This window comes from Ursus arctos, unplaced genomic scaffold (genome assembly GCF_023065955.2).
Source record: "Ursus arctos isolate Adak ecotype North America unplaced genomic scaffold, UrsArc2.0 scaffold_15, whole genome shotgun sequence".
Classification (NCBI taxonomy): domain Eukaryota; kingdom Metazoa; phylum Chordata; class Mammalia; order Carnivora; family Ursidae; genus Ursus; species Ursus arctos.
The window spans coordinates 11,698,480-11,710,960 of record NW_026622819.1 but is presented as its reverse complement, the minus strand read 5'-3'; the positions used below and the strand labels follow the sequence as shown (position 1 = coordinate 11,710,960).

At 46.7% G+C, this 12,481-nt stretch overlaps 1 protein-coding gene across 4 annotated transcripts in view; it reads right to left on the bottom strand.

Annotated features, from left to right (window-relative positions):
* Window positions 1-310: 310 nt before the first annotated feature.
* Window positions 311-12,481, bottom strand: part of OTULIN (OTU deubiquitinase with linear linkage specificity) — a 31,467-nt gene continuing 19,296 nt past the window's right edge. For all 4 annotated transcript variants that reach the window (XM_026506710.4, XM_057312163.1, XM_026506711.4 and 1 more), the window contains 3 exons: window positions 10,740-10,865; window positions 7,850-8,119; window positions 311-5,630 (listed from right to left, as the gene is read on the bottom strand). In XM_026506710.4, the coding sequence (XP_026362495.1) occupies window positions 5,436-5,630; window positions 7,850-8,119; window positions 10,740-10,865 (591 nt within the window). In that variant the 3' untranslated portion in view covers window positions 311-5,435. The remainder of the gene's footprint in view (window positions 5,631-7,849; window positions 8,120-10,739; window positions 10,866-12,481) is intronic.

Genomic DNA, 12,481 nt, shown 5'->3' with positions numbered 1-12,481 from the left:
GGTGAACACCCAGAATGTCACAGGTCCCACAGGCCTCTCCTGGGCAAACGCCGGCAAGGCCGGGGCTGGACTGCGGCTGCGGCCCTGCTCTGCAGGCCAGCGGGATCTGCCTCGGAGGCTCTGTGAGTGCGGGCGCCTCGCTCCACCACGACCATGGCAAGAGGACGGGTACTGAATCCAGACCCGCGTCCAGAACGAGGCGCCTAATTATTCTGCAGCACTTACTTAGGGGCTTGACATCTTGAAGTCATGGGCATCACAGGCCTGTCCCGGGAGGTGCGAGTCCCCAAAAGCAACACAGCAACACAGCCAGGCTTCTGATCTTTTATTTTCTACATTTTTGGTTAATTGTACAATCCTCAGTGGCCAGGTTTGCTAAAGGGGATCAACAGTGAAGCCCTGAGTCAGCTCAGCCTCCAGCAGTGAAGACCTGTGTCAACAAGTCCCTGCCCCCCGAGCCAGGCACCCCACCACAGCTGCAGGTGGGGAGCACGGCCCCACCCGGACTGGAGCCTCAGGAGCACGTTTCTTAGAGCACAGGTTTGTGACAGATGCTGACATTTTACAGTGTAAACAGAGGAGACTTTGCTGAGCAGGCCCAGGCTCACGCAGGGAGCTCCGGGCCAAGCTCCCCGCACAGCCCAGCCTCGGGGGAAGGAAGACGCGTTGCCGAAGGCAGAGGTCGGTCGTTATCCTCCTCCAAATTCACAATACAGAAAGTCAGAAGCTGCTCGATTGCAGGTAACAATACCACAACACTCTCATAAGAACAACGGAAATGAGGAGGGAGCTCATTAAATACATTCATTTTGGCTTTGTGCCCACATGGAAATACTCAGAAGTGATCGACGGCCCCGCGCACTACGGTGGCTCCTGTAACATATGTTAGCACCATTTATGGGTGTACAGATCAAGGCGTTTCTCATTATAGAAAAGCTCTTAAAATCTAAGTACAAAAAAATGATTTTGAAGTTCGTAAGGAAGCTCAACTACCCCTGGTTACTAGGAGAGTGACCGCAGAGACCAGATATTGGGGGCCCCGTATCCTTTCCTTGCGCTAACCACATTCTGACGATTTCATCCCTGACCCAATCAAGGTGACCGGAACAAGACTCCAGCCAAGGTTCTCCTCCATGAAAAGCCCTGGCTAGTCCTGAGCATTCAAAATATTTAAATACACGGGTGGCCATAAGGCCTGGGAACAGAGGCATTATGGGATAGAATGATTTGCTGATAAGGTATTTCAATGCAATTACCACGTCTATAGTTCCAGACTGAACTAACCCATTCCACCATTCCCAGTAACCATTTCAGTTCACCATGGGAACAAGACTAGTGAGACAACTGCCCTCAGGCCCTCCGCAGGGCTGCTGGGCCCTGTGGGGCCTGGGCGCCGACCAGCTGGCATGCACCAGCCCCTCCGCTCAGAGCTGCGCCCACCTGACCCTACTGCTCCCAAGGCCCGCAGACAGCCCGACCAGCTTAGTTTTGTGCTTTTCTAGGCCCCAAGTTATAAACTGAGCGACAAAGGCTTTAATCATCAGCTGCCCTGGTCTATTTGCACAACTCAGCACTGGCTCCCTAGTATCTCTACCTTCTCAGAAGAGATCACCAAGGCTTTCCAGAAGAGTTAAGCACTACAAATTATACTTCCATGAAACAGGGAACTTCATACGTTTTAGGAGAAGTGATCAGCAGAATCCATACACAGAAGTCCTACTCATTCAGATTTTCCACATGTAACACAGGCCGGGAGGTCTGTCAGGCATTTGTTGTTTTGTCTTTTGGTTTTGTTTTGTTTTGAAGTAGGGTTCACACCTAGCACGGAGCCCAACGTGGGCAATGACCTGAGCCTTGATCGAGAGTCGAGCATTTAACAACTGAGCCACCCAGGTGCCCCTGTTGTTTTAAGTGACATTTTTACTCTAAAATCAGTTCCTTTTTCAATTCACTTCTTCCAGTTCCTTGGGCCATTTTTGTAAGTTACTTGACACTGTGCCCTGCCTTCTGCTGAAGGATCTGGGGATTCTATGCCTTTCACACATTTTTCAGATGCACTTCACACACACTGAGGACCTCCTTTTCATTGTGTGTTAAGTAGTCACGGGCTTTTTTTTTAAAAGACATTTATTTCTATGTATGCCTACAAACGGGATTCCCTGGAGGGTTAGACTTCGGAAAATACTTCTGGGCTTTCAAGGGGGTTACCTGCAAAGTACTGCTTAATAAAGAGAGAAAATGAAATAATCAAACGTTATTTTAACATCAGAAAGAGGAGACAGCCGGGAAGTCTACTGGAGTCCAATGCATCTGCAGCAACAGCAAGAGGCCAGAGCAGTAAAGGCAGGAGAGCGAGCGCGTAACAGCTGCTCCCCGAGAGGCCTTTGGGAAGCAGACCTCGGGCATGGAGGTGGGACAGCACCCTGGTGGGAGGGGTAGGGCAGGAGGGAAAACACAGCCTCTTAAAGAAAAAGGAAAAAAAAAAAAAGCACATATAACCCCACCAAAGATGTTTCTTCTGACAGAGGTGTTAAGACTGTGGCCTGAGATTTTTACCTGCTAAGCTCGACACCTGGAAGGAACCGATAATGAAAGGGTACCAAGGCAATGCCTGCAAACTTGCATCAGACCTTACTGAACTCAATACCCAACATAAAATACAAGCGTCAATGGCTCCACAAGGAAAGCAGGGTCAGTCCTGTTTGGTGTGTCTAAAACATTTTCGGACATGCTGTATTCAAAGGAAGAGGACCCGCAAACACCAGATCAAACCCCACCACCGTCTGGATCCCAAGTGCGAACCCACACCTGGGCCTCTCGTCCTCCACTGTGGTCATCGCTGTTCTGCATGTAGGAGTGGAATCAGTGCGTGCTGTGTATGCAGAAGGAACTAAGCAGGTGAGGGGAGGAGCCAGAAGAGGTCCTGAAGAAGCAACATCAATTCCAGGGAACTTGCTATAGGGAAAGTCTTTCAGGTTTAAATGCGCTTTAAATAAGCTCAAAGCTGTAAGTCACGCCTGCTTAAGCTGGAGATCATCTTTCTGCCCAGACCACAGGGTCCAAATCTCGGACCTCCTGCAATAAGCTCTGGGAATGAAAGCAAGCCCAGTGTAGTTACCACTGCTTTCTCTTCTCCTAGGACAAGTATCATTTTAGAGGCCCCTCTAAATAGACTATCCTGCATCCATTTTGGTCTCAGTGCAATTTGTATCTCCGGGTCCGGCCAGCCCATGACCAGGAATGACGCACGGAAGCAAGATTCTGGGCAACTGAAGTTGCATGTTACAATGAAGAAATGTTATTTTTTAAAGTCAGCCAATCATTTATATTCCCCGAAGTAGTGTTTCTTTGAAAGCTTTGCCTCTCTGATGCTGTGATCCCACTAAGCCAGCATGACAGGCTGAGAGCGAAGTCCAATAAGGCCTTGGGTCAGAAAGCCACTTAAACGTGTGCCTTCAAACTTTCATCACTATGATGGTGAAGACCACAGTTTCCACACGCTCTACCAGTATCGCACAGGAACAAGAAAAAAGTATGCATGTAAACAATTAAGTTGCCCAAAAGTCCAGTTCCAGTTCACGAAGATTAGAACATTTTCATAATGCAGAGACAGATGGTCATGAGTATTACTAAACTGAAAAGTAGGTATGGACCAACAGCCAGACTCGGTGCACCCCCGGAGGACACCGACCCCCACTGCCTTGCGCCAAAACATTCTAAGTATGCTTTAAAAAATGTTCGAGAATGAACAGTAAGCATTTCCTATTGTACAATTACAAATACTAAAATGAAGCATCAAAGCCAATAAGAAGTCATTATTATTACTTTAATTTGGCTTCTAGGTACCTCCTATTCGAGGCACCATTACATTTCACAGTGAAAACCACAAAGCCTCTCTAACGCGTTCATGCACATTCGGAGCAGAACCCGATTCAAACACTCTAAACAATAAACACCTCCCCAACTGTGGTGAATATTACTGATGAGGTAATGGGAAAATACTCATGTAATAGTCTGCATAGTTTTGTGTGTCCTCTGAGTTTTCTCAAAAGAATTCTAATTTTTAAGTATAAGGCAAAACTTACATTTTCAAAAAAGGTTTGCCACTCCCCAAAACCATGTGATAGCTTATTAACTATATTAAATTGAACCAAATGAAGATTTTAATTATTATAAAATAAAGCTTGGTACCTCAGGGTGATACTACCTTCACAGACGCTGAGCCCAGGCAGGGGCTGCTGAGACAGCACGGGAGTGATGTGCCTGGTCCCTGGGAACCACGGACACAGCCCACAGCCCCTGTGGGTGACTCCAGCCCTAACAGCGTGCAACCAGGCCTCACCGCCAGGAACTACTCCCTCCCCCCTCAGGCTTCCCGAACCAAACCACAGGCTCACAAGCCGATGCAGCTCGGCCCCACTTCCGTACTTAGTTTTGGGACTTGCTTCTGCTTCATCTTACTCATGGAAAATCTTAGACACTTTGCTATTACCCACCCCCCGGCAGGAACGCGAATTTGGCACTGGAAGCATCCTCAAAAACATCCCGTGGGAAGGGCACAGGAAGACCCAGATCCAGCTCACCCCCACCCCTGAACTCAGCGTTGAGTGCCTGAAGTCATTGGGCCCTGGCTTCCTCCTCTCAAGAGCAGGTGATCTCCGCGCTGTTCTGACTATAAAATGGCACACCTATGAAACGGAGCCTCATCGCCAGTCCGACGCTGGGGCTCAACACAAGCGGTGCTCGCCCAGCTGACAGCACCGCACCTGCATGAGGCACCCGACCGGGTATGGCCGTGACCTCAGGCACCTGTCACATTCTCAGATCAGGAGTTCCAGGTGCCGTCACATCCCTCCTGTGGCTCCTTCTCCAGCCTTTACATAACTCCTTTTTGGACCCAGTTTTTAATCTTCTATGAGACAATCTGCTTAGAATAGCTTTAATTAATATGTAAATCCAAACGACGTTATGACTGTGCCACTAACAGACTCCAGCCCAGAGTTACGCCACGTCAGCTGAATTGCATAGAAGGGCACTACAGAGACCCATTACCACCAAAACATTACTATCTTAGAAAAAATGGAGAGCCAGTTTACAATTAAAGAGAGTTTGATTCTGAGACACAAAGAACACATTCCTCTCCAAAATGAGTCTTCTCAGATATAAAAGATTTGCTTTATGGAGAAGATGTAGTTTGTACCTTCCAAAAGAAGTGCTCTGAAGGCCCCCCGGAAACATATTGCATCAAAGTTGAGGGAAAACACTTGGTTAATTCTTATTATCAAAAGTTGTCTACAGAACAGCCCAGTCCAGCTTGGTTCACGGGGCCAAGAGTTCCCACAGGTCATTCTAAGAGCCCCGGAGGCCCAAGGCCCGAGCCAAGGAGTCGCCCGTGCAGCTCGGCCGTGTCGCCAGGCTGTCCAGGCGCACGTCCCTCACAGACTCGTCTCCTCGCACACTCTGACGGGGATGTTGTAGTGCCGGTCATCTTCGGCGATCAGGGTCACCACCGGCCAGTCCAGGGGCGGATCGGTGGGGTAGACCGTGACGAACTCTTCAGTGCTGTACTTGGACAGCCGGTACACCTGAATGGTGTGGCGTACAGCGTAGGCCAGAAGGAACATTTCAACCTGGGGAAGAGCGCAAAGAGGTGAGCGGAGGGAAGGCACCGTGCAAGACGCAGCTCCCCACCTGCGCCACCCCCACCCGAGTTCCAGGCAGGCACAGCCCCGCCATGCCGCACCCCTTCCTCCTCCGCGTGGGCCCAGCCCCAGCCTTCTTGACACGGTTGTCACAAACAAGCAGATCATCAAAAGTGGACTAAATATCTGATAAGTGACTTGTATCCAGAATATATAAAGAACTTTTATAACTCAACAATAAAAAAAATGATCAGTTTAAAAACTGGGCGAAGGATCTGAATAGAACAGACATTAATCCAAAAAGGATACGCAAATAGGCAGTGAGCGCGGGAAAAGTCATCAGAGGAACGCACACCAAAACCACAATGAGATTCCCCTTCACACCCACTAGAACAGTTATAATCAAACAGATAATAACGGGACATAACTACTTAACAGGTACCAAGTTTTCTTTTGGGGTGATGAAAATGTTTTGGAACTTGATAAATGTACTAAGAACCTCTGAGTCATATACTTTAAAACGGTTAATTCTATGTTACGTGAACTTCAATTTAAGAAACAAAGTATATCCCAGGTATCTACCCAAGAGCAATGAAAACATGCGTCCACACAAAAAGCCTGTATGTAAATGTTCACGACAGGATTATTCATAATAGCTAAAAGAGCAGAACGACCCCAAGTGTCCATCAGCTGACGGATGAATGCGGTCTGTCCACACGACACAATGTTGCTTGTGACGCGTGCTGCAGTATGGACGAGTCTTGAGAACATGATGCTGAGTGAAAGCAGCGAGTCACAAAAGACCACATAGTGTATGATTCCACTTCTACAAAATGTCCAGAATAGGCAAATCCACAGAAACAGGAAGTAGACTAGTGGCTACCTGAGGCTAGGGGAGGGGGAATTAGTACTCACTAGTATGGGGTTTCCTTTATCGGTGATAAAATAGTCTAAAATTAGACTACAGTGATGGCTGCAAAACTCTATAAACACACTAAAACCACTGAGTTGCACACTTCAAAAGGATAAACTTTATGGTATGCAAATTATATCTCGACACAGCTGTTATGTTTTAAAAATGGGACTCGCCATTACAGTAGACTTTGTGAGGACTCCGCGCAAGAACGAACTTTGGTCTAACATGCAAACCACGCTGCCCCAGGCTCCGTCCTGAAGGGAGGGGCTGCAGTTCGGCAGACAGAAGGAGCCTACACTCTGAGGGCAGGTACTTGCCCGACGCAATCCTCTTCAATCCTGCCTGACCCCGCAGGACCATCGGCATTCACCCTTTGCTACACACCACAAAGGTCGCGCTTCGGATGGAGAGCCTTAACTGCTACTTCGGTAGCCGGCTATTCCACCAACAAAGACTTAGGCTTTTTAAGATAACATCATGAGCACACACTAAAGATGTGCGGTGAGTCATGGGAGAGCACTGCACTGGGACTCCGCAGAACTCCCAACTCAGCGTACGGGTAAAAGACCCAAGAGCAGGCTGCTCGCTACTGGCTAAGGTGACTCCAATTCTATTTTTAAAGGACACTATCTAATACAGCTCTGGCTGCCAAGATTAAATAGTTAAGACCCTTTGCTTCATTTATCTGTAGGCTGCCAGGCGCAAGGGTACCGATCCCATCCAGCATCCTGCAGAAGCAGCCCAGGCTGAAATGAACGTGGTTACAAAACGGACCCACAGTTCTTTTGCCCTCCTCACTTGAAAAGCTGGATGGAACTTAATGCTCTCCCCGAGTGTGGGATGGATTTAGTGACTTGTTTTTAAAGAACAGACTATGGTGTAAACAACAGTGTATAACAAGATGAGATCATAAAACACACCGTGGCTTCTCCCTTGCTCTCTTCTTGGATCATTGCACTGTCTGGGAGAAGCCAGCCATTGTGTCCCAAGGACACTAATCAATGCTATGGAAGGACCCATGTGTCAGGAAACCAAACCGTCCTTCTAACTACCCATGAGGCCTATGCCAACGGCCAGGTGTTGTGCCACGTTGAAAGTGGATCCTCCAGGCCAGTCGAGCCCTCAGATGACTGCAGCCCTGAACAACACAGGACCACAGCCTCCTGAGACCCCGAGCCAAAACCACACAACTAAGCCACTCCAGAATTCTTAACCTACAAAGGCTGTGAAATAACGTTTAACGATTAAAGCTGCTATTTTGGACTAATACACATGTAAAGGCACAGCTCACCTGTTCAAGGCCACCGGTGTGTCCCACCTGGTTTAGATGGTTCCTTAGCAGCTGTCCAGGATCATTCGATGTGTCCCGAGCAAACAGAAGCACAGAGAAAAATGGTACTTCTTTTCCCTTCTCTTTATCATCATATAGTTCAATGGCTCTGTTTAGCATTAGAAATTTTACAGCTTCATAGAGGCTATACTCCTCTTCCTCATTTGTGAACAGTTCATCACAAGCTATCTGCCTTGCTTCGGCAGTTCTTAGTTCCGCCAAGCCTGCCCACTACAACAAGAAAGTTACGTAACAATTACATGTTTGTTCTAAAAACCCCTAGTATACTTCCATACTATGAGCACAAAATTATTTTCAAAAGTAGGCAACCATGGGTCATGCACCAATGCTCACAACACTCAAGTTTCTAGCTCAAACAACGGTACTCTTTCGACCACGCAAATTCCTTACTCAGCTTTTTCCCCGTAAATTTGAAACAAAAGTACATGCACTAAGGAGAAGCACTGAGGCCATGGAATGGAACTGTCAACTCCCCTAACTTCCTAGACAATGAAATTGGACCAGTCCATCAGAAATACTTACGGAGGAGCTATATGGTACATGTGTGAGGGCAGTGTGTGAAGCTGTGAGGGGTAGCTAAAATTACACCTGCCCTTACGGGGCTTACGGGAGCACTTACCACCCAGAAACACCAAGCCAACCTGCAAAAATGAAGATGGGCAAGGAAGATTGTGAGGTCTCCTGTATGTTCGTTTACTAAACTCATCCCTCTAACTTCCTAAAAATATACATGGAGTTTCAAATGAATACATCCACTCTAGGAATTTTTACTAAGAATAAAGCAGAATACTAGGTATACAGCTAACACAGGCAAACTCTTCAAGTGAACAAGAAAACCCCGTAAACATAGGTGCTTTTAAGTTAAAGTGAATGAGGACAAGAGATACCAACATGAACTAGTCCTTATGAATAACCAGTAACTACTGCTCCTCTCAAAAACCATTAAAATTCTAAATTCAACAGTACATTTTAATGGTAATGACTGTACCACAGGATTCTCTTCAATATGTGGTTGAAAGCTGGAGCATCTCCTATTTTCCAGAAGTAGACCCAGCTGGCAGTGAAGAGCATGGCTCTAGAGTCTCAGAGTCAGGAGGGAATGAAGGCCTTGCTACCAAGCAGCTGGTGGTTTTTGCTGGGCATTAACAGACATCTGGGCCTTAGTTTCCTCATCTTTAAAATGGGGATAACACAGCAACATCTTGGTAGTTATGAGAATTAAACAACATATGAAACACTGAGTGCACAGCCTGGCACACAGGAAGTACCAGTAATGCTGGCTTAGATTATTAATGAATAATTTTAATGTTATTGCAAATTGGAAACACTTAAAACACTGCCCCAAATGAGGATCCATTTACAGCACACACATCTAATACAGCAAAAATTACAACTTCACAAGACCTTAAAAGGGAGGAAAAAGAAACTGTCACCAGTAGCTGAGTTGAAGAGCCTTCCTGCTCACTCACACAGCCAGAGCTCTCTCTAGCCCTAACCTAACCTAGATCCTGGGGTCCTGAGCCCCTGCAAACCCCGTGCTCCACTCCAAGAGGCAAAGAGAACAGAATCCCTATTTCCTTCTCTTGCCACAATTTCTTAATTGCTAGACTTCCTTTGATAGTGTACTTTTCATGAAATACTTACGTTTATAAAGAAAAACTAGGTTCCAGGAGGTCAAAGCCCTCAGTTCATTCACTAAACAATATATTTACCAAATGCCTATTATGTGTCAGGCTTGGTGCTTGACACTGGGTGAAAAGGAATGAGCAGGACAGCCTCTCGTGGAGCTGGAAGTCTAACCACGTGGCAGACCATACTGGAGAGAACAGATCAACACCTGGGGTAAGTGCTAACAGACTGCTGAAAGCTGTCTGACACTTTCCTCACCAGCCTCCCCCCATCTACAAAGCCCGGAGCAATCAGCAGGCTCTCAACTCAGAGTTCCTGGTGTGGAGAACTTCAAGCTCTTCCAAGGCAAGCAACCTGGTGGTCCAGGTGGGCCAGTGTATAAACAGGACCTCCAAAACCCACAGAATACTCCAGAAAGGGAGTATTTTAATAACTAAATCATTGGGAATCAGCTGACCAAGTTCTCCCTATAATTCTGTTTCAGAGAAACCCTCGGGACAGTTTTCAAAAGACAAGTTATTAGGGTGCCTGGGTGGTGCGGTTGGTTAAGCGTCTGACTCTTAGTTTCAGCTCCGATCGTGATCTCAGGGTCCTGAGATCAAGGCCCGCCCATCTTGGGCTCTATGCTCAGTTCAGGAGTCTGCTTGAGAGTCTCTCTCCCTCTCCCTCTGCCCCTCCCACTCATGCCCACTCTCTCTCTAATATAAATCAGTCTTTAAAAAAAGTAAAGACAAGTTACTGAATCTAAATAGATAAATCTTTAAAAAAAATAAAGACAAGTTTCTAACAATCATTCAGAAATGAAAACAAGTAAAATAAATAGGGACAGAATCTTAAAACATGAATATAATTGGAAAGAATTTAAAATATGCATTCACATCATTGATAATACTCTAAGAAATAGAGACTAAATACAGACTCTCCCTGAAACCTGTCAGTAGGACTTAGAACGAAGACCACATTTAAGGTTTCCTTTTAAAAAAGTTAAACATTTCACTAAACATAATAAATGGTGTCGATATCTCTCCGTTTTTACCAAAGACTTCAAAGGAAGAGTTTGTGTTCATTTAAATTATGTTGTCTAACTACCAGCCACAGGCATTTGGCAATCCACCACATGAGGACTAAGAAGTGGTCTGCCGGGGCGACCAGGAGTGAGAGTTTTGCACTTATCAGAGCAAAAAAGCTACAGATTCCAAACCTTCTTCCTCAGCAACGTGAGGGACTCCTTAATTTTATCAACCAGGTCCTCGTTCTTCCCCTCAAATTTCAGTCCAAGTTTCCACTGCTTGATCCAGTTGTATTTGCTTATGAGTTTTTCCGGTAACTGGATTATCAAGAAACAGAGAGATAAAGAGGTATTAACATTCCAAGAAATCCATCACAGGATCCCGCAGAAACCACAAGGGCTACAAAACCTACCTTTGTGTCCAAATTAATTCCCGCACATTTGTCTGCTGGAGGGAAATGGTGGTTCTGGCTGAGATAACAAAGGCACGATCTACCTTGCTCAGCTCTGACCACAGCCAGAACATTCCACAGGATTTTGTGAGGGGACATTAAGGCAGTGTCCAAAACCGTGTCTTCGCAAACCACCCAGGTAGCTCCTGGGATCACGGACAGCCTCCCTGCCACTCCCTAAAGCCCGACTTAGGAAGGCCCTTCGGGCAGGCGAGATGGTTCAGGATAAAGTAAAAACCTGACTCTTTCCTGATTAGAAAAATAAAGCCTAACTTCCAACATCACCCCATATCCTCAACAGCTTTCATATTCACAAAAATGTGTATCTAGTTTAATTGCCTCATCAATACAGTAAGATAAGAAACAGAGTGGAGAAGAAGTGGGGGTTAACAGCTGCAGGGGCCTAGCTCATTAAAGAAGTGACAGCTGAGCTACTCCTTTGCCCGGTTCCTTTTCTTTTTTTCCTGGAGCGTGTTTTATTTTGTTTTCCCCTCATCATCCACAGAATCTGGAGTCTGCAAAGGCAAGCTGGGACACAACGTGATCGATGACAGCATGGGAACTCCGACACTCCCCACAGTCCTGGGTGTGTCAGGAGAAAATTCATCATGAGGCTGGGCACAGACATGTCCCTTCACTGTCGTAACACCCAGACAGGAAAAGAAAGTTCACCAAGTCAAACGATCATGAGAGGAGAATTCATTCCTACAGCATCCTACGTGGAACGTGAGCTTGTTTAACAGTCAAAACTACAGTTTTTAAACAAGGCCACATGTGCTCAGTTCCCCGGGAATCTAAGACTCCAAAGACCCTTTCACAAATGGTGATCCCAGTTCTACCTTGTCCATCTACAGCCATCATGGGAAACAAAGGTGGTTTCATTCCTGCAAAACACAGAGCCACGCAGGGATATAAATTCCTCTTCAGGTAAAGTTACCACAGTGTCGGTGATTTACAATCACTCACCAAGTCGGGGAGGGGCTGCGTTCTCCCCATCTTATCACCACCACCCCAGCTCCATGCCCACACCGCCGAGCATTTTGGCAACATGTGGGTGGCCTTGCTGCAAACCTTCAATTCAGGTTTTCAGATTTATCACCAGAACCTAAAATGCCCCCAAGTGGCAATAAGCTGAAATCACAGCTGGGCACAAAGGTGAGCACTGAGCGGGAACTATGGGAATGTAAGCTGGGAAATGGGGTAGAGAGAAGCCTGGAAGACCATCGGAGCCTCGCGTGACATTGTGCACATACCCCAGCAGCAGTCACAACACACAACTCAATCACGTGGCAGACCCCGAAGTTCTAACTACATACAGGGAAACCTTGAAATAAAACTCCGTCTCCTCATTCCTTCCACGCACTGGGCAAACTGTTGCTAGTGTAATGACCTAGCTCAGGGCTGCAGGCCTCTGGGAGATGGCGGAGACCCTGGGGAAAGTCCGAAAAATGAGGTGTGAAAAAGAAACAATGAGGAAAGAAG